Genomic DNA, 26,657 nt, shown 5'->3' on the forward strand with positions numbered 1-26,657 from the left:
TGTATACCAAAGAAAGAATTTTTCTTTTACTTTTTCAAAGAGAGTAGCGAACTGGGGGGGGGGCCTGGGCAGGGAGAAAAGTACAACAATGAATGAATGGAAATCCAAAATCTCTGTAAATGTTCATTAAAATTACTAAAATAAAATTTAAAAAACAAACAAAAAAATAATTTGTTTCTCTCTTTTGTTTTCACCGATATGTTCCTAGTTCCATGGAAGCAGGAGTGGCATCCACTTCCAAAATAGCTTGCCTCCAGAAACCCTATGAACTTGTAGAAACGATGCAAGTTATACAAGTGTTCAGGTCTTTTGGTCATAAGATCGCTATGAGTCGTCTATGACTTGATGACACTTAAGAACAACAACAATAATTAGCTAACAGCAATAATATTAGAAATAAAACGGTCCAGGAGGAGTAATTTTTTTTTCTTCATGTCTGGTTTCCCTTTCAAAAATGCTACCTGGTTCTAGTTCTATCTGGCAACACATCTCTCTGAATATTTATCTCCATTTCTTCAAGTGAATGTTGGAAAATGACCTTCCAAATTATTAAGTATTATACCTATTTACAAATTACAAAAGCCATACATTCCACCATCAGAGATGAGCCTAAATCCCCTTAGAAGTCACGTCCTGCTACCTGTACTTTGGGAGGAGGTCCTTGCCATCATCCGTGGGTGGCTCAGGTGGCATTATGAACACCGTATGCTCACTCTTCTGTGACTCATCTAGTTCTATCAATTTCGTATCTTCTGCTGAATCAAAATCAACCTACAAAGAATTATTTTCTCCAATTAATTTGTATATAAGTGACATCCAATAATGAAAATTTAACTTAAGGCTAAGGAAAAAAAGTACCTTATCTATTTTCTCTGTGCTTTTATCAGGAAACAACTAGACAAGGAAGAAAAAAGATTTTTAATGAGAATGCCCACTGTGAATTTAACAGATTTTTAGTCTTAAGGATCTGACTGGGAACAAAAATACTGTCTTTTCTTAATACTGAAGAAACAGAAAACATTTCACAATATATTTTTTGGACCCTGTATCATTAGAAAGTGCAGCCAAGGTATTCCTTGGAGACAAAGAAGATAAAGCTTTGTTTCACATTCTTCAGTCATGTTGCTAGCAGAAGCTACTCCTTGGAGAGGGACATCACACACGGGAAGGTGGAGGGTCAGCAAAAGAGAGAAAGACCCTCAACCAGATGGATTTACACAGTGACTACTACAATGGGTTCTAGCATGTCAGGAAGTATGAGGACGGCACAGGACAGGACAGGGTTCAGATCTGTTGTTCACAGGGTTACTTTGGGTCATACTCTACTCAACGGCACCTCACAACCATGACGACTATCACTAGGTAAACACATATTTCATTAATGACCATAGAAGACAACTTACTCTGATGAATTATCCTGTAAATCTACCTTTACAAATAAAAGATGGCTAATCATAAGGGAAACTTGATTTTTCAAATACTTTTAATGCAACCCCTGCATTAAAGACAGGCATTTCCTAAGCCTTTCATTTAACTGGAAGGTAGTTATAATATGAATTTGGTAAGTAAACAAAAAGGCTGAATAGTTGTCCCTGATGTTCTAGGTATGGACAGAATGGGAGAAAATTAATCAAGTTATTCTGGTTTTATAAGGCATTTGAATTACTAAGAGGAACAGAAAGAATTTAATTTAAAAAATGAAATTATCATAATATTCTAATTTTTAATACAATCTCAAATTTTACTCATTGTATAATCAAATCTAAGATCCACTTAGGGGGAAAAATACACCCTATTAAAATGGAGGAAAAACAGGAGTCATCACTGTCAAGAATCAGCATTTAAACTCCCTTTAGGCAAGACAATAAAGCTTTAAAAAATATTTCCAAGGAAGCTCTGGTGGCCTAGTGGCAAGAAGCTGCACTGCAATCCCAAAGGTGCACGGTTCAAACCCACAGAGAAGGAGGGGCAATCTCTTCCTGTACCAGTCAGATCCGATTTGATGGTACACACACAAAAATAATTTTTTAAAAATTTCCAAATATTTGCCATAAAAGCAAAAGAAAATATTACAAAATAATGGACTTGGGAAGATATTATTAAAATAAAAGTACAACGGACTTCCTTTTCTCATCAAAGTAAATTTTGTAAATGAACTACTAGATCCTATCTTCCTTACTGAAATAACAATGAGGGGACTTAGAAAGCTCCACGACATGTTCTATGTGATCAATGGCTAAAAGCAAAGTGAGACTCACAGAGAAAACCAGCTATGTACAGTAGGAACTAAATACCACAAAGGAAAATATTCTCACAGTAAACCTGAAACCAGGATGTGCGCGTGCACACACACTTTCCTACGGTTACACATACACATCTCTCTCACGTTCAGATAAATTCTAGGCCAATAATAACGATTACATAGGTACACCCAATGGTTTACATTCTTCCTTAACATTGGCATACAGAATAAACTTTACCTTTTCTATGCAGTCATCAAAAAACGCAAATCCAGTATCTTTATCACTTACAAAACTGCACTCTTCAATGAAACGAATAAAAATCTGTGTTTTGGATAAAAGGGTGTAGAATTTTGTATAGGCACGATCACGACTTTTTAAAAATCCTAGAAAAATTGAAATAACAAAATTAAAATCTTAGAGGGAAACTTGGTGATTCACTTTATAAACAGGCAGATTCGTGTTTATAGACGTGTCTAGTAAACAAAGACTCTTCCCATTTGGTTGACTCAGCCCTGGAGGAATGTGCTGTTTGCTATTTTCTGGGCAGATCGGCTGAGTACGTCTGAGAAGGGGGATGAGGAGGACTCACGATTAGGCAAATTACACCTCTGAACCTAAAGAGCTATTCCCCCATTTTTCTAGAATCCACTCCACCTCCTTGTACTAATGTTTGACAACTACGGTCAGATACCTTACATGAACACAGAAATCCCACTACACAGCATTCGTGTTTCCTCAACAGCTCTCATTTCACTGTTACATCAGCCTTTAACAGACCCTCATGAGGAAACCATCATGTATTCGACTAACAACACCTGAACCAACTTCACCAGTTAACCCTACTGCTGTAATTGGTTACACCTGAGTAGGCCTGAACTCAAGAGCAAATTCATCATGTACAAGAAAACTAAATTCTGCTCAACTGTGTTACTGTAATAAAACCACAGCAAATGGTGAGCCAGAGGACCTTTCCTCTAGTCCACTTATGTTTTGAAGCTCTGCTGAAACCTGTTGAGCACTGCAAAAAACAATCAACCTCCCCTGACAGGTGGTGGCTGCACAGGAGGTGCATCAGCCAGAAGAGAACTGCTGTGTTAGCTTAGGAGTTGGCTCTTCCAGCCATTACATTAGCTGCTCTGGTCTCCACCTAGCTTAACTGAAGAAACATGGCCTTGCTAATCATCAACAGCCGTGGGACTAGGTTAAGAGAAAGAGTGCTTCCCACACTGAGGAACAAGACTTGAGGGAGACTAGACCAAGACCCTTGTGAAAGCAAGACCAGAGTTGAGACTCTGCTGATGGTACATAAATCCATGAAATACCTAGAAGTGCATCACCAGCTACTCAGATAACTATAATATACAAAAGTAACATCTTTGACTTTTTATAATTAAAAACCAACAAGTTTTCCATTTCTCATATGTACAAAAATTGAAAGAAATTCTATTCTCTGAGCAAGTTTACAAGTACATATTAAAATTCAATGAACTTTGAGAATAAGAATCCCAGAACACTTAAAACAACAACAAACCCAATGAAGTCACTGCCCTCAAGCCAATTCTGACTAATAGTAACCTTACAGGACAGAGTAGAGCTGTCCCATAAGGTTTGCAGCATTGTGAGGTTTATTTATAGAAGCAGACTGTCACATCTTTATCCTGAGTGGCTGGTCAGTTAGGAAAGGCTCCTTGGTGGTACAGAAAATATCAGGTCTATATAGTTAGTATTTCATGATTTTTTATAAGTAAACAATATCGTTTATTTCAAAATAGGCAACAGCATTTTCCACACTACTCACCCTGTCGGTCAAACAGTGAATCAGCAGCTGTGGCTTTATTTGAAGGAGCCTCTGTAATTGGCTTGAGAAATGTTCTATATCCTTTTAATATAGATGCCATAAATCGCAAAAATGCCTCCTGAATTTCCATCTCAAGCTGTGTCATCTTCTTTTGCCAAGAGAAATCTGCTTCAATTGGAGTCATCTCAACTGCTGAACCTTCTTGTGTTTTTCTGTGTACTATTAATTAGAGACAGAAAACGGAATTAATATTTTTTAAAATAAATGCACAAACACAGGGTGATGGTTAAAATGTATGATTTCTAGAAATTCTTTTCCCCATGAACTTAGAGCTCATCTGCAGGAGTGAGCAGGAAAGCTGAAGCGTGTAGAAGAAAGAAACTTCATGAGCCCAAGTGTTGTTTCTTCTCATCAGAATCCTACTATGTAATGAAAACTCCTTTTTGTCTCTTTTTATTGTGATCTGAGTTAAAGATTTTGAGGTCTTTTTAAAAAAAATAACATTTTGGGAGCTCTGGTGGCCTAGTGGCAAAAAGCTGCACTGCAATCCCAAAGGTACAGAGTTTGAGTCCACCTGATGCTCTGCTGGTGCAATCTCCTCCTGTACCAGTCAAATCTCATTTGAAGGTACACGCACACATATAATAATAAAAAAAAATTTAAAAAACCAACATTTTATTTTAATTGTGATTTTAACACAGGAGAGCTAGATTTTCACTCATTCACTGTTGCACATTTTACCCCCTCACCCTCCTCTCCCCTTCATTCACTTTCTTTTTTAAATAGTCATTCACTGTTGTACAATTATCTACCTCCCCCACCCCCAGTACTCGTTGCAATGATATCTCTCTCATTCTGGGTGGTTGTCATATGTATAGTACTGGTTTTCTAGTCAACCATTCATGTATTTTGTCTGATGACATTACTTACAATACCCACCCACAAAGTAAACCATACTCTTCTCATTCCCACTCCTTGAGTCTTCTTTCCATTAATCCTTCTATCCTGCCCACCCCTGCTTCCTGCTTTCTGAGCTTTCTATCTGGGTAAACGCTGCCCTTTTGCCCTCTGGTGGCTGACTGTTCTAAGGAGTGAGTCTCTCTGGTTTTACTGTTCACCTTACAGTTCTATCCATTGTTTGACTAAAAGTTGAGCCACGGGGTGCAGGGTAGGGGATGAATTTTGCTCCTAGTTCAAAGGATAACTAAGGGCCATAGCTCTGGAAGTTCCATCAGTCTCTATTGGACCAGACATCCTGGTCATTTTTATGTTCTTGAGCTTTGTTCCACATTTTCACCAGCCCTATCCAGGATATGGAAGGAGGAGTGGCATCCACTTCCATAATAGCTTGCCTCCGGAAACCCTATGAAAACCTGGAGAAAGGATGAAAGGCACCCAAGCATCAAGGACTCTCCTTCATAGGGTTGCTATGAGTCTCCTGTGACTCGATGGCACTTAACAATAATATCAATATAGAGAGAGATCAGCTGGCCCAGTGGACAGAAAGCGATGCTACCAAGCCAAAGGTGGGTGACTTTTAATCTGCAGCCCTCATGCCTATCTTTCATTGTTTTTGTTCAGACATTCCTCTAGGTCGTATAGCCCTGGTGTACAAGTTGACATACAGCAGTAACTTGTGGTTGCCTTAACGCTGAACACTGTGACACTAATGTGTCAAATGAGTTAATGGCTGGTTACCCAATGCAGGCAGAGAGTGGGGTGGAGCTCCCCGATGAAAACAAGCGTGGAAGGAGGAGTGGCATCCACTTCCATAAGAGCTTGCCTCCAGAAACCCTATGAACCTGCAGAGAGGAACAAAGGCACCCAAGCATCGAGGACTCTCCTTCATAGGGTCGCTATGAGTCGCCTGCGACTAGACGGCACTTAACAACAACTACCCAGGATCTTCTACTGTGATCCATTTTAGAGGGGTCCTCAGTGGTAGCATCTTTGCTTTCATTTCTTCTTCTTTGTTCCAGACAGAGATTAATAGTTGCATCTGACACAGTCACTTACAAGCTTTTCTCACCCGAGTTACTACTCACTGAGGTAGGATGGTGAGCACTGTTTTTGTGGACTTTATACCAATCAACCTTGATGTCTCCTGAATCTATGGTATTGAAGCCCTAAGACCTGTAACTCACTTTTTTAGGGTATTTGGTTATGTTTAAGAAGTTTAAGGACCTTTTCTCCCTAGAGGCTCTGTTATATATACATTGATATCTTTAAGAAATATAATAGTAAAATTGTAGAAATATCATCTGACAAACCTATACATGGCCACTCTCTTTTATCTGCCCACATCTGCTCAGTAAAGAGACTCCTTTTAAGTAAGGAAAAGTTACACTTCCATTTTTAAAAGGACTTTCATCATAAATATTGGTTCATTAAAATTCTATCGCATTTACCTGAAGACAGCTGGGGATATAATTTCCTCAAGGTGCTTAGCAGGTTTTTGCATGGCTTTTTGGGAAGCTGTTTCCAGTTCATGGTCTTCTTTTCATCTGACCTATTATGTAAGAGCATAATTAACAAACTGTGTTGTTTATAGTCTATTTTTACTAAATCAAGTTCTATATCAAAATAAAAAGCCAGAAAGATTATTTTTACTGAAGTTACAATTGATGTACACAACCTAAAGAAATGTTTTTCAAGGAAGTTCTCTTTTTGTTTCAGTCAACTTCAATCAAATTTGGTCACTTCATTCTAATCTTCCCAATTTTTTGTCTTTTGTTTTGTTTCATGTTGGAGATGTAAACATAACAGTTTACATCATTTTGTATAATAATTAAAATATTTTGTCTAGGGTTAGATGCTTTGCTGGAGAAGGAGAGACAATCTCCTTCTGTACCAGTCAGATCTGATTTGACAGTACACACACAAAAAATAGTTAAAAAAAAATTTGAATAACTGAACTGACCTGAGACTTCAAAATATCTATTAGTAACTTCTAAAGATACGCCTCAAAAGAGAGTAGAATTTGAGTAAATATTAAATTCCTTAAATCAAATTACATTTATTTAATTCCTCCCTCATACCAGTTAAATGGAAATCAGTTACAGTAGCCATTAAATATGTTTAAATATGAAAGCCTGCTAACTGCAACTTGAAAAACTAGGCTGGAAGTTAGAGACCGCCTGCAAGAACCTTAGAAGAAAGGCTTGGTAATCTACTTCTGAGAAAGCAGCCGATGAAGACTTTATGGCCTGCAGTCTACTCAAACCCATATATTGCTGCTGTGTGCCATCGAGGTTGGCTGTGACTCACAGCGGACCTTCCAGTGGGTTTTCAGAGGCAAGAAATTACACGGGAGAAGACTATTCATCTTTCTCCCACTGATTAGCTGGAGGACTTGAACCACTTGCCTGTAGGCTGACAGCACAACTCCTCACCACTAAGCCACCAGAGCTCCCTTTAAGACAAAGAGGGTTGCTGTAGTCCACACTGATACTACAAACTAGACCCACATTCATAAAAATCTTCAGAAACTGCAATACTCTCTGCCTACTTTCACTCTGAAGCTGTGAAATATTATTCAAACAAATGAAAAAACTGAAACATACTCTGTATATACTATAGCTTTAACAACTTCCAGAAGCACAAATTTAGACAATGGTGCCATTTGAATACTAACAAATGAATTTCTGTTAAACCGGATCATGCTAAATAAAGATGGTGGTATTTGGAAAGTATCACTAGAATAAGTTGAAATCTTGATAAAAATTAAAGACCAAAAACAACATAGATGGGTAGGAAAAAAAAGTTAGTGTGATTGATGATAGATTTTAGGTTACAAAAATCAAAGAAGTATTATACCATCTTTTCTGAAGTTAAACAGAATTGTTTGGAGAGAAACAGGTCAAAGTTAGGTAACTTGAAACCAGGAAAAACTAAGTATATATCTTATTTGAGAAATAAAATTAATATAAACATGAGTTACAACGTTATAAGCAATCATTTCCTAAAAGTGTTTCAAAGTATAAAAGTCTAAAAAACCTGGTTTTGAGGTAAACAACAATGTAGACATTAAAAGAATTATTAAGTACACTTAAAGTGGTTCACTGTTTCCTAGATATAAAAAAATCTAAACACAAACAGCAAGGAAGTGGTTGAAAGGCGTCCTTGGGTCAATTACAACTCACAGGAACCCTTTCCAGCAGTTCAGAAACTTGCCCTATCCTGCACCATCCTGACAATCTCTGCCATGCTGGAGCCCACTGTCAGAGTCACTGTGTCAATCTATCTTGTTGGAAGTCTTTCTCTTTTTTCCCTGGACCTTCTACATTCCCCAGCATGATGTCTTTTTAAAGGACTGGTCCTCCTGATAAGATGCCCACAACATTTAACAGAGTTTTATCATCTTTTTCTCTAAGGAGCACTCTGGCTACAGTTCCTTAAGACAGATTTGTTCTTTTGGCAGTCAATGGGATATTCAATAGTCTTCTTCACCAACACAATTCAAAGGCATCAAATGCTTCCTTGGTCTTCCTATTCATTGTCCACCTTTCAGACACCTCAAAGACTAGCATGTTTTCATAGTGTTTTCAGTTATTTCTTGAAAGACATGCTAGTTTTAAACAGATATGCCTTACTCTTCAGCACTTTGGTTAGCTCAAATAGCAGGTTACTGATGAGTTTTCCTCCAATCTTGACAGCACATTCTTCTTCTCAAAGTTCGGCTTCTCCAAGAATTTGCTCAGCGTCCAGACTGAACAGGTATGGAGGAAGAACACAACTCCTAATGTACATCTTTTCTGATGTGAAACTGTACTGTGCTCCCTTTTCTATCTAGACAACCGCTTCTTGGTACATATAGGTGTTCCAGGAGCACAATTAAGTATTCTGGAATTCCCATGCTTCTCAATGTTAGTCATAATTTGTTATGATCCGCATAGTCAAATGCCTCCGCACAGTAAGTAAAACACACAAAAAACCATTCTGGTATCCTCTGCTGTCAGCCAAGATACATAAGACATCAGCAATGATATCTCTCATTCCACAGCCTCTTCTGAAACCAGTTTGCATTTCCGGAAGTTCCCTATTGATAACTTTTACCAGTCCATTCTTTAATAAGCAACAAGTTTTTACTTGCATATGATATTGTTTGATAAGAATGACCATCTTTCTTTGGAATGGAGACAAATATGGATCTCATTTTGTCAACTTGCCTTTCAAATTTTGTGGCATAGGCTACTGAGCATGTCTAGGGCTGCAAGTGTTTGTAGAAACATGTTAACTGGTATTCCATCAATTCCTGAGGATTTTTTTTTTGCCAGTGCTTTCAATGCAGCTTGAACTTCTTCCTTCATTAACACTGGATTTTAAATATGTTACCTCTTGAATGATTCCGTGTCAACCAATTCTTTCTACAATAGTGACTCTGTGTAGTCCTTCCATCTTCTTTTGATGCTTCCTGTATCATTCAGTGATAGTGACCAGAGCTTTGTAGCTTCAAAACACAATGGTCGATCTATTTCAGAACTGGTTTGCAAATTACAGCAACCAATTTATTTTTTCTTTTTCCTGGTGGTTGTTGTTCATTTCAGCAGTCTTGCTTCAAATTCTCTAATCATTTTCAGTCACTATTCTGCAATAAGGAATAAAAGTGGACTGGAAAAAAAGTGGACGAGACCTGATAATTGGCATCATCACTAGGTAATTATCAATACTTACTATCTTCTTCTGCTGGGGGAATTAGAAGAGGAGTGGCACTGCATAATAAAGTCATCTTGGTGGCCCAATGGTTAAGGAGTTTTTAAGGAAAGGTAGGCAGTTTTACTACCTCAACTACTCTGTGGTAGAGACTGGCAATCTCCTGTGTCATCTGCAGCCTCTGAAAATCTACTAGAGGGTCAGCTATGAGTTGGTTCCAACTTGACAGCAATGAATTATTGTTGCTGTTAGTTCTTAAAGTCCATCTAAAACAGCTTCTTTAAGTGGTAACGTTATTCTCCAACTCTTAAAACACTGCCTTACAGAATTATCTCCAGTAAACACAAACTATGATTTGATTTTTAATATCAGTTTGTATAAAGTATAGAATAAATCCTTGTAAACTGAAATCCTGCTATCATGGATTGAACTGTGAGCCCCTAAAATATGTGTTGTAAACCTAACCTCTGTGCTGGGGCTATCATCCAAGACGTCCGATCCATTCATCTGAGAGAAGATGGGCTAAATCAGAATCTATCAGAGTCTATATTTTAAAACAATAGCCCGAGCTGACCTACAAAACTTCTGCCCAGGGATCCGTTATAATTACCTGGGGCTCCTGTTAAAATGTAGACTGTAGTTCAGCACAGCCAAGGTGAAAATGTAAATTCTCAGAAGACTGTAGAGGGCGATGAAACCTAGTAGCCATGCTAAAATCCCATTTGGGAAATGTCTTTGTTATGTTAGTGGAGGGAGAGCTAGTGATAGAGTTCATAAAGACTTGTGTTTCTAACCCAAAATGGCCAACAGCTCTGAGGGAAAAATATGGGCCATCTACATAACAAAGACTACTGATGAGTGCTTCCCCAATCCTGAGACCATATTTTCCTTCATAGAGTCTGAACTTTCAAATAATTTGCTCAGCATACAGATTGAATAGGTATGGAGAAAGGATACAACCCTGATGCACACCCTTCCTGATCTTAAATCATCCAGCGTTCCCTTGCTCTGTTTTCACAACAGCCACTTGGTCTAGGTATTGGTTTTGTACAAGCATAATTAAGAGGTTTGGGATTCCCATTCTTCTCAATGTTAGCCATTAATTTGTTATGATCCTCACAGTTAAATGTATTTGCATAGTCTGGTAGTCTTTGTTTTAGGCAAAGATCCATTTGACATCAGCAGTGATATCTGTGATGCCCTGGCCTCTTTTAAATCCAACCTGAACTTTCTATGATTAGTATATGGTGTGTCTTAAATACATCTCTTGGGATACAAAAGCAATTAAACAAGCAAACAATTGAAGTAAAGCAAGAGGAAGAATGATCCCAAGCCACCTAATGATCTCAAAGGAACCAGGAAACGATCTGTGGAGCCAAGACAAGCCAGCAGAGAGAGACAAAGCCTTCTCCCCGAGTCAGTGTCCTGAATTCAGATTCCTTGTCTCCTAATTTGTGGTCTGTCCACTTGCTGTACAGAGGTAACTTGTGGTTTTTTTGATGCTACATACTGTGACACTAATGTGTCAAATGTAATAATGGTTACCCATGGTGGACAGTGTTTGATGGAGATCCCCAATTTAAAACAAGCGTGGAAGCAGGAGTGGCATCCACTTCCTAAACAGCTTGCCTCTGGAAATTCTATGAACTTGGAGAATTCGATCAAAGTTATACAAGTGTTCAGGTCTTTTGTTCACAGGGTCGCTATGAGTTGTCTACAAGTCAATGGGACTTAACAACAACAACAACAACAACAACAGTCTCCAAATGGAGCTCCTGTGGTCTAGTGTGTAAGCAGTTTAAGTCTACCAGCAGCTCTGGAAAAAGATGGGCAATATTTTTCTGTGCGATTTACTGCTTCTGAAAAACCCACTGGAGGGGTCAGTTATGCAGCCAACAATAGTCTTCTAAACTATGAGAAAATGTATGTTAAAAATCACCCACTTATGGGCTATTGTCATTGTTAGGTGTCGTCCAGTTGACTGCCACTCATGAACAACAGATCTGAATCCTGCCCAGACCTGTGTCATCTCATCAACTCAACTAGAGCCCACAGTTACAGTCGCTCCACCTCCCTGAGAGACTTGCCCTCCTTCATGGCCTTCCAAGAATGATGTCCTTTTCCCAGGCCTGTCCCTTCCTGAGAACATGCCCAAAGTATGTGAGATGAAGTTTCACCATCTCCGAGACACACCTGTTTGTTCTCCTGGCGGATGACGCAGTGCAAGAATAGGGTGAGGGAGACGGCAAGGACGGCAAGGATTTGATGAGGCATTTTAATACATGGCATTGATCAACTGTCATTCACATTATAAAACAAAATGTACATAAACGACTGAATGAATGTCAATTCTTTAAAAAGAAAAAAAAAATCATCTGTTGTGATACGCTATAGCAATACTTGCATCTCTGGTGGCCTAGTAGTAAAAACCTGCACTACAATCCCAAAAGCACCTGGTTCAAATCCACCAGCTGCTTCTTCATGGGAGGAGCAATCTCCTCCTGTGCAATTTACAGCCTCTAAAACTCTGCTGGAGGGTCAGCTATGAGTTGGTTCTGACTGGATAGCACACAGCAACAACAGTAACATAGTAATACTAAAGAACTAGCACTAGACAACTGAAAACAATATGGAATATCAATCTCTATTATTGTGTTTAAACTTTATCATAAATGGGTAAAATGTTTTTTTAATATTTTTTTAGTGAAGGTTTACAAATAACTTGCTCTTCATAGACATTGCCACTGACTGATGCCATTTATTAATTACAATGTCTAATTAACTTTATTGTGTATTTTTAAAACCTGGCATATGAGTTGAATTAAACCAAAAACTACATCATCTCTTGAGCTCTGAAAGGTGTGCTCAACAATTTTTCTCTAAATTTACCACCCTTTTCAGTAAATGTAAACCTCTCCAATTAATACATTAGCTAGCATAAACTATTCCCTTAATGGCTTTTCTCCCCCTTCCCAAACTACACAGCGTTCCTGCATTTTGTTAACTGCCCTGGTTGACAACTGGCATATTAAATGTGAAGACCTATCAGGAACTTTCAAAACTAACATTTCTAGATGTCTTAAAAAAACTATAGTAAGTATTTATGGGAAAAATGTAAGTAGAAGATAACAGAAAGGCAACTTACATATACACCATGTTTGTATCCAAGTCCACACAAACAACATCTTGAGGTGGGTCGTGAAGGTCAAAGTACCTGGAGTCCACTCCCACGATGAAGGGCAAAGGGGCACTGAGCACTACGGCCAGTGAGAGGGGACAAAGGGGGATATACGGGCACTGCCACTGAAACGGAAAGATCATCTGGGGAGGGAGGAAATGAAATTAGCTACATTTTAAATTTTTTTTAAAAAACCACCCCACTTACTTTGTGCCAAGCATGGTTCTAAATGATGGGCATGTAACAAAAAAGCACCCTTGCCTTTGTATGGTTTACAGGGTAGAGTAACACTTGGTCATTTTTTTTCTATGAAATAAAAAATTTTAGATGTTATGGTCTCATTGTCACTCACCATTGTGGGTGGAATGCAATCTTAGACAATGTAGAAACTAAATGAGCTTTGTTCTTGTAATGTTTTAGTTTTTTAAAAAATTCTTTACAAAAACACATAACCAGTAGGATTTGCCTGTGGGCAATAGTCTGCTGACACCTGGTCTAACAGGAAGAAATAGAAAATAAGCAAATGTGGTGGGAAGGGTTTACTGTTCAAAATGCCTTTCCTCGACATTGATTCTGACTTTGCCACATGGATAAGGCGGGATCATAAAAATAGGGAGTGCTAGTTTATCCACAAGGGGACTGGCTAATCTCAACATTAATTCAAGTAGATTAGGTGGCTGAAATTGGGAATCTCAACACCAATAAGAAAGAGGAAAAAGCACACATCCTTCAGGACCAGTCAGACAAGGAAGTACAAATGAGTAGCAGCAGTCAAAGAACCAGAAACTAATCCCAGACAGAGTTCACTGGGACTCCTGCCCCACAGAGCCGGAGGCACAGGGCATCACTCAAACCTGCTGGAGGACTGAGAGAAGGCACCAAAACTGGCAGGGCTTTGGAACTTTCTAACACTGACCTAAACTGTAGGGCTGAAGGTCAAAGAGTCTGCAATTATGCTTGAAAAACTGTATGGACTAAGGGATTGTACCCTGCTGCTAACATGAATTTTAGCCTGCTAACAATTTCACTAATAAACCTCATAACCACTGAGTATGGTTCTATAAAGTCTGTTTAGTCACTGCAATGAAGTTTGGACCAAATAGAGCAGTAAAATTTGTGTTGAAATTAGTAGAAAGGGTGCTGGAGTGTGTTAGTAGACATGTCTGACTTCATGGGAATTGGTTTTGTGTTGTGGATGCTGTTGATAGGAGCAGGGGTAGGTCCCCTTTATGGAATTAGTAGAGGTCAAATTCAGCCATCTCAAAGCTACCCTTACTCTTTTACAACAAAAGACACAATTTAAAAAATAATTATTTATTACATCATGAACTTTTAAGCTTTATGAAAAAAAGTAAAATCACATGAAAGGGATCAATGATCAGAGCAGGAGAAAGGAAAAACTAATGTTAAAGAAAGAAAGAGTAGGCATCATTAGGAAAGTGACAAAGTTGCTCCCTTTGAAGGAAAGTTCATTGGAGTGAAAATTTTCTCAGTAATTATGAACTAAAAAAATTAATCTATACTTACAGCTACAACAGCCTCCGCTACCCCAGTTAACACAGCTGGCCTAAGAGAATGAAGCAGAATCTTATTCTCCAGTAAAACAAAGAGGAGAAGTGTTGCACAATTTTCAGGGCCCAAATTCATCAACAAGGTACTGAAGTTGGCTCCACTAGAAAAGAAAGAGAAAAAGGGATGATTTCTCTAAAATATCTTAAGATGACATATTAAGGTCTAACTTCATTACCACTGAAAATGAGCAAATTTAATGATAAAAGAAAGAGTAAGTTATTGAGTGCTCAAAACCCCCCAAAAACTTAAGGTAAGTCATAATAAATTATTTAAAAAGTTAGGATTTTCCAAACAACAGTAATTAGAAAAACTACTTAAAAAAAGAATCCCTTTTCGAAGGATACCTTCCACTGCAGTGTTGCACAATTTTCTGAACCCACATTCATCAACATACTATTTTTTGGAAAGTATATGCATCATCCCCAGAACACCCCACATCCCAGCTATACCAGATATCTTCTGATTCTCCTAACATGCCTAGAATGTCCATTCACTTGGCAAATATTTGAGTGTATGTAGCAGACATTGTGCCAGGGACTGAAAATAAAACCCTTTACATAACTAGTCACCGCCTTCATGAATCTAATACAAAAAGCTACCACACATTTAAAACTGGTAAGAGTAGTGATAAAGGATGTACGCAGTGCTAAGCAAGAATATCATCACTGTTGTTATGTATGTGGAGTCGGGGTGACTTCCAGCTGACCCTCCAGCAGGCAGTAAACTGCACAGGAGGAGACTACCCATCTTTCTCCCAAGGAGCTACTGATGGATTCAAACTGCCCTTCTTTGGATGATTTCAACTTAATTTCTGGAAAACAGTATGTTTCTCAGTAAAGATTCTCCTAAAGAATAGTCATTTGGGCTGAGTGAAAAAGACTAGAGGCAGGGGTTCAAAGGAGGGGAGTGGAGAATAGAAACAATATATGCAACAACACTAAAGCAAGCACAAATCTTTGTCAGGTTTAAGAAACTGGAATAAGCCATTGTGGCTAAAGCGACCATGCTCTAAGGAAAGGCAGAGTGTAAGAGATTCCACTGAACTAGATGCAATTATACTTGTATCCTCAGGCTGCAGTGTGGATACAGAACTAACAGAGAAGAGTGTCAGGAGACCAGTTAAGTTTACTTTTAGGAAAAGATGGTCTAGGTGAGAGATCATGACAACCTGGACTAGGCATTCAAATGAAGTTGAGGATTCAATACAGCTTGAACAGATAATTATTAACTAGATCTAGGAATAGAGGAGGAGTTATTTCCTACATCTAATGATGTAATCTGGAAGCAGGAGTGGCATCCACTTCCATAAATAGCTTGCCTCCGGAAACCCTATGAACCTGGAGTAAAGAAGAAAGTCACACAAGTGCCAAGACTCATTCATAGGGTCGCTATGAGTTGCCTACGATTCGATGGCACTTAACAACAATAACAACAATGATGTAATTGTCTTAAATGTTCTCATTTTTAAAGGAACCTTAACATCTATCCAGCTCTTAAAGTCAGAAACAATTAAGGCTCTCCTTACTTAGTTTGTAAAATAATACTTCATTATCCAACCCCCCCCAAATATCTTAAAACATTTACTCCAAGTCTATCATTTAAAATACCATTAATTTTAAAAGACATTACCTTAGTGGTAAAGGTGTAGAAACTGGTTGTGATAATATTAATGCATCATGGACTGATAACTTAAAAGAAAGATAAAAAAATTAATCAAGCAAATTTTGTAATCTATCTAGATTAAGGGTAAAATGGAAACAAGTTTAACAAATGAGCAAACTACATTTTAAGACAGTGTGCAATAAAATGTAAAATTTGAGGTATGTGTGAGTTCTTTTACATGAAATGGTCAGTGCAAATTAATTCTAGTTCCGTTAACTGGTTGAAATACAGTTATTTTAAAATAAAGGAACTGCTGCTTTTTAAAAGCATCAAATTTATTTACTCAATAAGTTGGAAAGTACTTGGCAATTGTTTGACACTTGCTGAAGTGAAGTACAGTCAAGACGAACATCTGACTTAATCCTTTCATACTGTATGCATAATGTTTTAGGGGGGAAAAATAAGTATCTTATATCTTTACATCATGCTACTCAAAGTGCCCGTCCATGGCCCACTGCCAGCTTACAATCTTGTTACTGGGCCAGGAAGAGATTATGTATAAATGGAGAACAGCCAGTGAGGAATTTTGATGGCAATCTGACACAGCTGTAAGCTTTAGCATACAATAAGATGAATGTTTTAAACACAGACAGGTTGGTTCATGTCTTTACTGAACTTACATGGTAAATGAGACGGCACAAGCTGTGTGAATGTATAGGTCTGCCACTGACTGAGGAAACAGGAAAAACTCGTCCTTTGCTAGGGACAGACTATTTCCCTTACCTTCCCCAACTTCAGCTCATGTTATAGTTAATATTTACTAAACTGTTCTGATAGTAAGATCATTCCCATAATTCCAGGTTTAAAATATAAAAATCAGCCACCAAACAAAATGAGCAAACATGAATTATTGCTAGTAATGTCATGAACTTCAGGTAATATTAATTTTAGTTTTGCACACATAAGATCCAAATAACAGTACAAAAGGATCTTAAGAAACAAAATACAAGATATTCAAGTATTTTATCAACGCATCATGCTCTACTTCAAACACAAAGGTCCACAGATTTCATTCTGCAATGATTTAAACAAAAGTATGCAGAGGATTCCACAAATAAACTTTTTAAAAATTACCTGTACAAGGATCCTTGGTCTCTGTGGTGAAGGAAAAGGAATATTGTGCATAAAATGTGAAATGTGCCTAGAAAAAAAAAACTTGAAATCAAATAATTGTAATTTAGTAATGTGATTTCTAACAAAATTAATACATGATTTCAGTGACTATTTTCATCCAAAATCTAACAAAGCCAGTTACCTAAAATATATTTCAAATATGTAAGCTTAATATAAGTGTACTGATGATCGTTAAATTTCTGAATTTCTTGAGTAAAAAAAAAAACAAACCCTATATTAATGTTCCTTATTATCCCTAGTAAAATATGAAGTTTTAAAGAAATTCACTTTTATAGTCATGAATTTTGGCAGAAGAGAGCAACTAACTGTGACATAATGAACTAACGCCAATAAAGAATTTAACCACAGATTTACTACTTAACTTTTGGTCTAGCCATTTATCTATTTCTCCACTTGGAAATCGTATTTCCTCAGAACTCAAAATCACAGTAATGGCCATGCCTGACAGAAACTGGTGGAACCTCTAAGACCCTTAACAGCTGCTGGAGCCTGGGACTGAACTCGTCCCTGTGGCAGACCTTTCAGCCAAACAACAGACAAGATCTATAAGGTGAACAGATATACCAGGGAGAGACTCTGTACTTAGAACATTCAACCACACAGGGTCACAGGAGGAGCCATCTGTCCAAGGATAAAGAAGATAAGGATGGAGAGATGGATGAAAGGCGGATGGATACAGAGGCAGTGGGAGGAGTGATAGGTCAAGACTGTAATTAATACCACAGAACAAAATATGTATGAATGGCTGTATGTCATCTCAATCTACTCTGTTAAGGTCTTTCCAAAAAAGGTTAAGTTTTACTTCAAAAAATTAGAAATTAATCTGAAAGCTCAAAGTGAAATTCAGAAATATGGACTATTAAACTGGCTCTTCAAGAGAACAAGACTAAAGTGGAAACCACGGTCCATACCGAATTGTCACATGTTTACATACAACACTTCATTATACTGCAAGTTAATTTTTGAGTGGAATTCTTTTCAATCTTTCAGATAATTATTTCCTTTGTGAACTGACTTATTCACAAAGCTATTATAGTTTTGATGATATTCTCTCTACAGTATAAAAATCTTACACATCCTAGAAAAATCTGTGATTCCATATACGATAACATTTTCATAAAGCTCACCCCACTCTTGGTTTGCCAGCAGGGGACATAAATTACACACGAGACTAGACAAGAATCAGTGTACCATTAGAAACCAGAAAAGATATCATTTAAAAAAGACAAAGGTGGCTCCCCACGTATTTCCCCTGATTACAAGTTTCTCATGACAAAGGTAACTACAAATCAAAAAAGAAAAACACAGGTAACTTCTGTCAAAACTAGAATGAAAAACCTCACTTTTCAATGTGGCTTAACTCATCCTTGCTAATTTCTACATCAGTTTAGAAATGTTTTATAAGAAGAACTTGGACTGCTGGTATTATCTCTCTTACTGCAAAATAACAGAAAGACAAACACAATTTTTTAATTCCCTCTTTAGCTGAATTCCCAAAGAGTACTTGGCCATGCACCATTCCTTCACCTGACTCAGATGCATGTCTCAAGGACAGAATGGATCAAGTGAAAGGGGCCAGTGACTCTCCTTCCCTCTCCACCCCTGCTGCCCATGTCAAAAAGCAGGTAAATGAGGAAACATAAGAGTTGCACACCCGGTTTCTCCCCTAGACAGCTCTTTCAATTGTTATACATACTTTTCAATGGGAAGAGGATGTGGTCCAGACACAGAAAGCTTGTAGATAAACATAAGAAACTTTCTAAAAGCTTCAAAAAAAGGCCAATGTGAGAGTAAACAAATGCATTTATTTGAATTGATGGATTTGGAGACCATTTTTCTCTCTACAGGCGTCACCAGGCCCAGTTGCATAAGCTGTTTTTCTGTTAGAAGGTCCCGAGAATAAGGTTCATAAAACTGGATGGCAGCTCCATAAACCTACAGAATAAAAGAATTGGCAAAAAAATGTACATTTGCTCTTAGAAGTTATTTTCTCTTACTTCACAAGGAATATCTGCTCAGAGTGACACACACACACATATATGACACAGACACATTGAAAACAAATAAAAGCCCCCAAAATTCTAACCTAAAATCAACCAGAGTTTAACGTAAATTGCTCTAAATTTTTTTCCACTGTAGTTACACATTTAACCACTTACTTGCTGCCTGCAGTCAATTCTGATGTCCAGCAACCATACAGAACAGTGCAGGATACCTGCAGGAAGTCTGCAAAACTGAGAATCTTCCCAGGAATAAATGGCCTCAAGTTTCCTGAGGACTGCCTAGTGGGTTCGAACTGCCTACCTTTCAGTTAGCAGTCCAACACTTAACCCACTATGCTGTCATGTATCTTAAACAAAAGACATCCACCAAAAAGCATCTTGCAACTTACTTTCTTATTTGACCACACTGTGAGTTTTTACATCGCTAACCTGGTCCATCAGTGAGTTGTGCTGCTGCTAACTAGTGGCAGCTCATTCTTTCTCCCAGGGTTCGAATCCACCTGCAGCTTTGTGGGGGAGAGCTGGGCTATTACCTCCCAGGCGATTCTCAGCCCCAGAAAGCCTGCTGGAGAGTCAGTTGTGTAGGGTCAGCTCTAACAAGATGGCAATGAGAGTGCTGAGAACGTCACTCTGCAACAGTGTTACGTCACTCTGCAACAGTGTTACAACTCTGAAACAAGGGGCTCATAAAACTGTAGCCTATAATTTTTTATTTTTTAGTCAAATGGAATTTAGCTTTTCGTGGCTTTAGTTTCTGCTCTGTCAAGCAATACCATCTACATATGTTAATTAGAAGTCCTTATCAGATATAAAAGTCAAAGAGTAGCTAACTACCAAATCAGACAGACACACTGTCAAGACTCTAGTGAAGTAAATATTTAAAGGAACCTATTTTCCTATTGATTGACCCTTTTTCGTCTTCTTTTTGTCAAGAAGACAGTGCCAAGATTACCATATTTTCACTTCAATCATATTTCAGAAACATAACTGGAAATCAATCCTCAATAGGAATAAAGTAAACAGAAGCTTTGTCTGATATACTTTGGACATGTTGCAAGGCAGGTTCAGTCCTTGGAGAGGGATGTCATGCTGGGAGGGTGGTGGGACAGTGCAGGAGAAGAAGATTCCCTCAATGAGATGGACTGATTAGGTGACGGGGGTAATGGAGGTAAGTGTGCCGGAGACAATAAGATTGGCACAGAATAGAGCAGGTTTTAGGGCTGTTGTATATAGGGTCACTATGAGTTGCAGACAACTCAATGGTATATAACAACAACAAAAGCACTTTGGTTTAAAATTTTGATCTTTTTGTAATGTTTCCAGTATTAGAAGCCAAGTGCCCCTTCCTTGGTCCTTATGATTAGTGCCTGGGGCTTCAAAGCGGTTGTGTCCCTCAGCAGGAATGGCCCTGAGGGTGTGACTAAAACTAAATCTCTGTAGATGTTCACTGAAATGAAAAATAAACAACCTAAATTTAAAAAAAAAACAAACAAACTAAAGAATGGGAAGTTTATTTCATTCATTGCAGCAGAACCGGAACCGGAACCGCATCTCACACTTAGCTGGCTTATCTCCAGCAAGGGCCAGGATTTGATAGTGAAATCTGTGTTGTCAGCGTTTGCTAAACATCCCTCCACAGGGAAATGATAACTCCAGGGCTGGATATTAACAGGTTTTTCCACTCATTATATATCGAATTGTGCCCTCAAAATGTGAGTCCAGAGTTAGCCACCATGATTCTTAATTCTTACACAAGTATTTTTTTTTTGTTTTGATGTGTTATGAATCCTCTATGATGTTAATGAACCAGGACTGTTGCTGTTAGGTGCCGCTGGGTTGAGAACGACTCATAGTGACCCTATGAAGAGACCTGGACCCTGTGTCCTATCATATGACAGCCTCATCATCTCTGACACACTGGAGTCCATCGAGAGTCACTATGTCAATCCTTGCTGAGGTCTTCCTATCTTTCACCAGCCTTCCACACCTTTGCAAGCATGATGTCCCTTTCCAAAAAACAGCCTCCCCTAGCAGCATGTCCAAAGTCTGAGAGAAAAAGCTCCACCATCTTTGCCTCCAAGGAGCACTTTTGGCTGCAGTTTATGTAAGACATAACTGTCTGTTCCTTTGGCAGTCCCTGGGGTATTCAGTACTCTTCTCCAGCACCACAACTCAAAGGCATCATTTTTTCTGTCATCTTTATTCACTGTTCAACTCTCAGACATGTACTAAGTAACAGCAAGGACCACAGCTTGAATCTGGTGCACCTTAATCATCAAACTGACATCAATGTTCTTCAGTATTTTGGGAAGGTCCTTAAAAGCTCGATGCAATGCATCTCTTGCTCTTCTGATTACTGGTACCAAGAGTGCCAATTATTGATCCATTAGTGGCAATTATATGAGGCAGGATATAATTTACAGTTTTACAGTATATCTTTATGGGATTCCCCCCACCCCGCCCCTTTCCTTAGAATCAGATTGTATCTTGAGTCAATTTCTTTTGGGACATAATAGAAACTGACCAAGTGAGCAGTATTTAGGGGGATCTTCAATCACCGCAACAAAAGATCCAGAGTGGATTACGTCCTTTGCACTTGCAGTTCCTATGCTGAAACCCCAAGGTCGAAGAGAAGATGAATGACTAAGACTTCCCACAGAGCCAACAGAGAGACTGAAGAACGTCTTCCCTTCCCAAGATCCACTGCCCTGATTTTGGACTTCTAGCCTCTAAAATTATGACTCAATATACTGTTTGTTAAAGCCCTCTATTTGGGGTATTTCTACCAGAGAAACACCAGATCATCAAGACACATTTCCATGCCTGGCATCATCTTGGAAAATGAAGTTGGTGTTTGAAATCCCTACAATAAACTGAAGTCAAACATCTCTGATTTCCTCAATCCTATTGATCTGAATAGGAGTGCTAGGTTGCTAACCAAAAGGTCAGAGGTTCAACTCTACCAGGTACTCTATTTGGCAGTCTGCTTCTGTAATGTTTACACAGAGCCTTAGAAACCAGCTCCTACTAATAATTATTTCACTTGCTAAGTTATCTCAGGGTTAGAAACACTGGTTAGATATGATGCTCAGCTCCTATCCTGGAGAATGTATTTTAAAGTTTCCCTTAAATGTGTGGTAAAGTGTCACACATTTCAATGCTAAATTTCAATATTCTTGACGGTACTTATGGCCCTTTCAGTGAAATAAAGCTACGTGTGGTATTGAAAAACATCAACAACAAAACTTGGACTTTCTGATTCTACCTTCTCTATTCTTAAGCTTCTTTTACATGTTTTGTGTTTTTCATTTCTAGACACCCAATGATTCTTTTCTGTTTATTCACTTCTGAATGTCCTGTACTTTCCTTGATGTTCTGAGTCCTTCCATTAGGACTTTATATATTTTAACTATATGTATAACTTGCAATATCCTTCAATCCAAGGCCTTTAAAGGTCTCAGTTTTCCATGGTATCTGATCCTTTCTCTGGTGCTTGGGTCCTCTCACTATCCCCACAATCTTTTCCTGATGCTGAGGTTTTGAGGACGTCTCTTCTAGAGAGGTTTTGTGTTTGCTTCTGTACAAGTTACAGGGAACATGCTTGTTTATCACTGTTAGTTCTCACTGTTAGCGTTGCTGTTGTTATGTGCCATCAAGCTGCCTGCGACTCAGAGCAACCCTATGTACAATAGGCTCAGAACTCTGTCTGTCTCCCCTGTTACCCTAGTTACAGTGTCATTTCATCTCATCCGGGGTCGTCTTATCCACCCTTCCAAGCATGGCATCCTTTTCCAGACACTGGTCCTTTCTGGCCACATGCCCAAAGTACATAAGACAGAGCTTCAAAGTCCTTGTCTCCAAGAAGAAGCTTGGTTTTACTCTCTCTAGGACAGACTTGTTTGTTCTCTTGGAAGTCCATGGTATGCTCAATACTATTCTCCAGCACCACAACTCAAAGGCATCAATTCTTCTTCTGTTATCTCTAGTCACTGTCCAGCTCTCTGATGCATAGCAAGTAATTGTAAAGACCATAGCCTTAATCAGGTGCACCTTAGTCTCAAGACTGACATCGCTGCTCTTTAGCACTTTGGAGAAGTACCTGACAGATTTCCCCAGTGCAATTTGTCTTCTGATTTCATGAATGTGGAGTCGAGCAAGCTGTAACTGTTAACAACCTCAATCTCTTCTCTATCTATCATGGTACTACCAACTGGCCCACTGGTGAGAATCTTTGTCTTCTTGATGTTGAGCTTTAAATCAAACTGAAGTCTTTGACCTTCTGCAGCAAACGCTTCAAGTCTTCCTTGCTTTCAGCAAGCAAGATTGGCTGTGTCATTTGTTTAATGTAGGTTGTTGATGAGTCTTCCACCAATCCTGATGCCACATTCCTCCTCATAAAGTCCAGCCTTAAAAATTATTTGTTCCTCATACAGACTGCAAACATATGGAGATAGGACGCATTCCTGATGCATTGGTGGTGGTGTTATGTGCCAAGTCACCTGTGACAAACCCTGCCCTGTCCTGAGCCAATCTCAATGTCTCTGAAAGACCTAATCCCATTGCTCCAGTCACTGAGTGAATCCATCTTATCCTGGGTCTTCTCCTGTGCTGTCCCTCCACCATCCCAAGCATGATGTCCCTGTCCAAGGACTGGTCCCTCCTAGCAAGATGTCCAACATATGTCAGACAAAGTCTCAGAATCCTCGCCTCCAAGGAGCAGCCTGGCATCACCCTCTCCAGGATGAACTTCTCTTAGCAGTCCATGGTATATTCAATACCCTTCTCAAAGGCAGTAATTCTCTTTCTATCATCCCTAGACATTGTCTAGTTTTCTGATGCATAGCAAGTGATTGCAAAGGCCATAACCTATATCAGTTGCACTTTAGTCTCCAGACTGACACTGTTACTTTTCAGTACTTTGAAGAGGTTTCTGACAGCAGACTGTCCTGATGCATTAGAGAATATAAATTTAAATAAAAATTTATCAGGTCCAAATATCCCACATTCAAATGAAACATACTCCTAATTTCTGGAGTAAGAACATGGGAAAACAACAGGTCAAAGAGGTAAAAATATATACCTTTTCTGCAGAAGAACCTGTCAGTACAAAGGTTGAAAATACTGGAAGCGGGTATTTGGTTTGGGGATCCCAGCACTCAATAGTCGCTCCCATCGGAAGGCAGAAGAGAGGTACAGATTCTGAGAGGGGAAATGACTCATAGTCATCCTCTGGATATCTAAAAAGCAAACCTTTTAGAGAAAAGAAAAGACAATACATTTTAACAAATAGTTAACATTCACACAAATTGCTTATGGTACAGATAAGAGAATTTAATACTACATTTCAGATATATTTAATTGTGACATTCTAGATTTGTTTCTCATTTTATAAAAAACTTTTTAATGAATGTTTTCAACCCATAGATTTTGCATTAATTTTGACAGACATGTATTCAACGGGACACTCAATGTATTTTCTTACACATAATATCAACACTTTGGGAGAATAACACGAAATATACAGGAACAAGTATGGGCTATCTCAGTAATTTGATTCAGTTAGTGGTTAGCTTGTTTCTAGATTTTTTTTAAATGACATCTGCTTTCCGGTCATAAAATTAAGGAATCACACAAATTAACATATTACAACAGTATGAACAGATCTCATTTTAAAATTTATTGTTAGTTGCCACATATATTTTATTGTAAATGAAATGGTTTTCTTCATTAGAATGTCTTCATGACGACAAAAATTTTTCAGACATGAATTTGCCTCATTTTTTTGAGTTATACTTGTTGTTGTTGTTAAGTGCCATCGAGTCGTAGACAACTCACAGCAACCTTATGAACGGAAGACCTGAGCACTGTTCATAGAATTTCCGGAGGCAAGCCATTTTGGAAGTGGATGCCACTCCTGCTTCAAAAATTGTTTTAACCGGGAAGCTCCACCAAACACTGTCCACCATGGGGAGCCATTATCACATTTGACACATCAGTGTCACAGTGTTCAGCATCACAGCAACCATGAGTTACCTCTGGACAGCAAATGGACAGACCAGGGATATACCACTTAGAAGACCTGTGTACAATGAAACTCAGTAATGCACACCACTGCTTTTCCCACAGTAGTAGTCCAGTACGATTTCTATTTTCAACTGGAGCACACCTGTACGTTCAATTTTAATCCCACCAAACCAGTGGGCTGAAGAAGTCACGCTTAAATCTTTACTGCCCTTAACATTTTACTGTGTTGTAAGAATATGGCAACAGATTTCTCAAACACACTTCATGGCAGAAAAGTTTCTCTGGCCCTTCTCACCTCCACAACAGCAGACTCTTTGCAACAAGGGAGAAGGGAAGCAAGTCCACTTTTCATGGCAAGAAACATGGGGTTTCAAATCAGACACACAGAAGAGAAGGAAATATAAGAAGTAAAGATGTAGTTTGACACCTTCTGATTGCCAAGATACAAAAAAAGTCAGAGCAATTTTCCACTGGTTTGTTAAATCTATTGGTGCAGACCAGAAGCTTAATGTTTATTCCACATTTTTAATGAAAATTCAAATGTAATTAAGAGTATATTTGCATGTGTAAGGGGAGGGAGGGGATATTAATGTATCTTGGAGTCCATGTATTTAAGAAAACTTATGCCTTCATATTTTAGAATCACAGAAAATTCAATTTTATGGACAGATTAATTCACCAACTACATAAAAATGGCTACATAATCTTCTAATATGCACCAATAACTACACTTTTAAAAAATGTACTCACCAGCTTTATATGCTATCGCATTAGAAGTAGGAACAGACTTCTTATAACACAGAAACACACTGGAACCCCACTGTAAAACAGAAATTCAGTTAGTAAAACAGAAGAGCCAAAAGAAATTTAGTTTGTTGACTGTCTTCTAGAGATCCTTATTTTTTACTCAGGGGAGTCTATTTAAAACACATGTTTCTGTAACAAACTATACAATGTAAACTATAACAAAGCATGGAGGAAAACAGAAAACTAAGAGTAAAGAAAGGAACAACAGAAAAACACTGCTACAAAAATTATAGTAACATAAAGCAATTTTTAAAAGTTTACAATTCTGAACCACCTAGAGAATAAATATCTCTATTTGAGAGAGACATCGCAAAGGGGAGCGAACATTGAAGTGTCTAGGTCATTTGGGTGCTAGACTTTGTAGTCATGGAGTGCATCTGTCATTCCTGCCCACACGCCAGATGAAAGCTAGTATTAGGGCGATGTGAAGATATTTTTCAAAAGAAATCAGTCTTCAGTATTATAAACTTGTAACTCAAATGTACATGATAATGCACACCCATGTTCATTGCAGCTTTGTTCACAATAGCAAGGAGTTGGAAACAACCTAAGTGCCCATCAACAAACGAATGGCTAGAGAAGCT

At 38.4% G+C, this 26,657-nt stretch overlaps 1 protein-coding gene across 1 annotated transcript in view; it reads right to left on the minus strand.

Moving 5' to 3' along the window:
* The window catches only part of DENND4C (DENN/MADD domain containing 4C), a 65,435-nt gene that overhangs the window by 35,603 nt on the left and 3,175 nt on the right, over positions 1-26,657 (minus strand). The window contains exons 3-14 of the mRNA XM_006881280.1: positions 26,017-26,086; positions 24,323-24,492; positions 18,936-19,174; positions 17,180-17,246; positions 16,073-16,131; positions 14,399-14,543; positions 12,839-13,014; positions 6,450-6,550; positions 4,042-4,260; positions 2,481-2,626; positions 859-894; positions 641-771 (exon numbers count right to left, since the gene is read on the minus strand). Of these exons, the coding sequence (XP_006881342.1) occupies positions 641-771; positions 859-894; positions 2,481-2,626; positions 4,042-4,260; positions 6,450-6,550; positions 12,839-13,014; positions 14,399-14,543; positions 16,073-16,131; positions 17,180-17,246; positions 18,936-19,174; positions 24,323-24,492; positions 26,017-26,086 (1,559 nt within the window). The remainder of the gene's footprint in view (positions 1-640; positions 772-858; positions 895-2,480; positions 2,627-4,041; positions 4,261-6,449; positions 6,551-12,838; positions 13,015-14,398; positions 14,544-16,072; positions 16,132-17,179; positions 17,247-18,935; positions 19,175-24,322; positions 24,493-26,016; positions 26,087-26,657) is intronic.

The sequence above is a fragment of the Elephantulus edwardii genome, unplaced genomic scaffold (assembly GCF_000299155.1).
Source record: "Elephantulus edwardii isolate Elephantulus edwardi_28Jun2011 unplaced genomic scaffold, EleEdw1.0 scaffold00014, whole genome shotgun sequence".
NCBI lineage: Eukaryota > Metazoa > Chordata > Mammalia > Macroscelidea > Macroscelididae > Elephantulus > Elephantulus edwardii.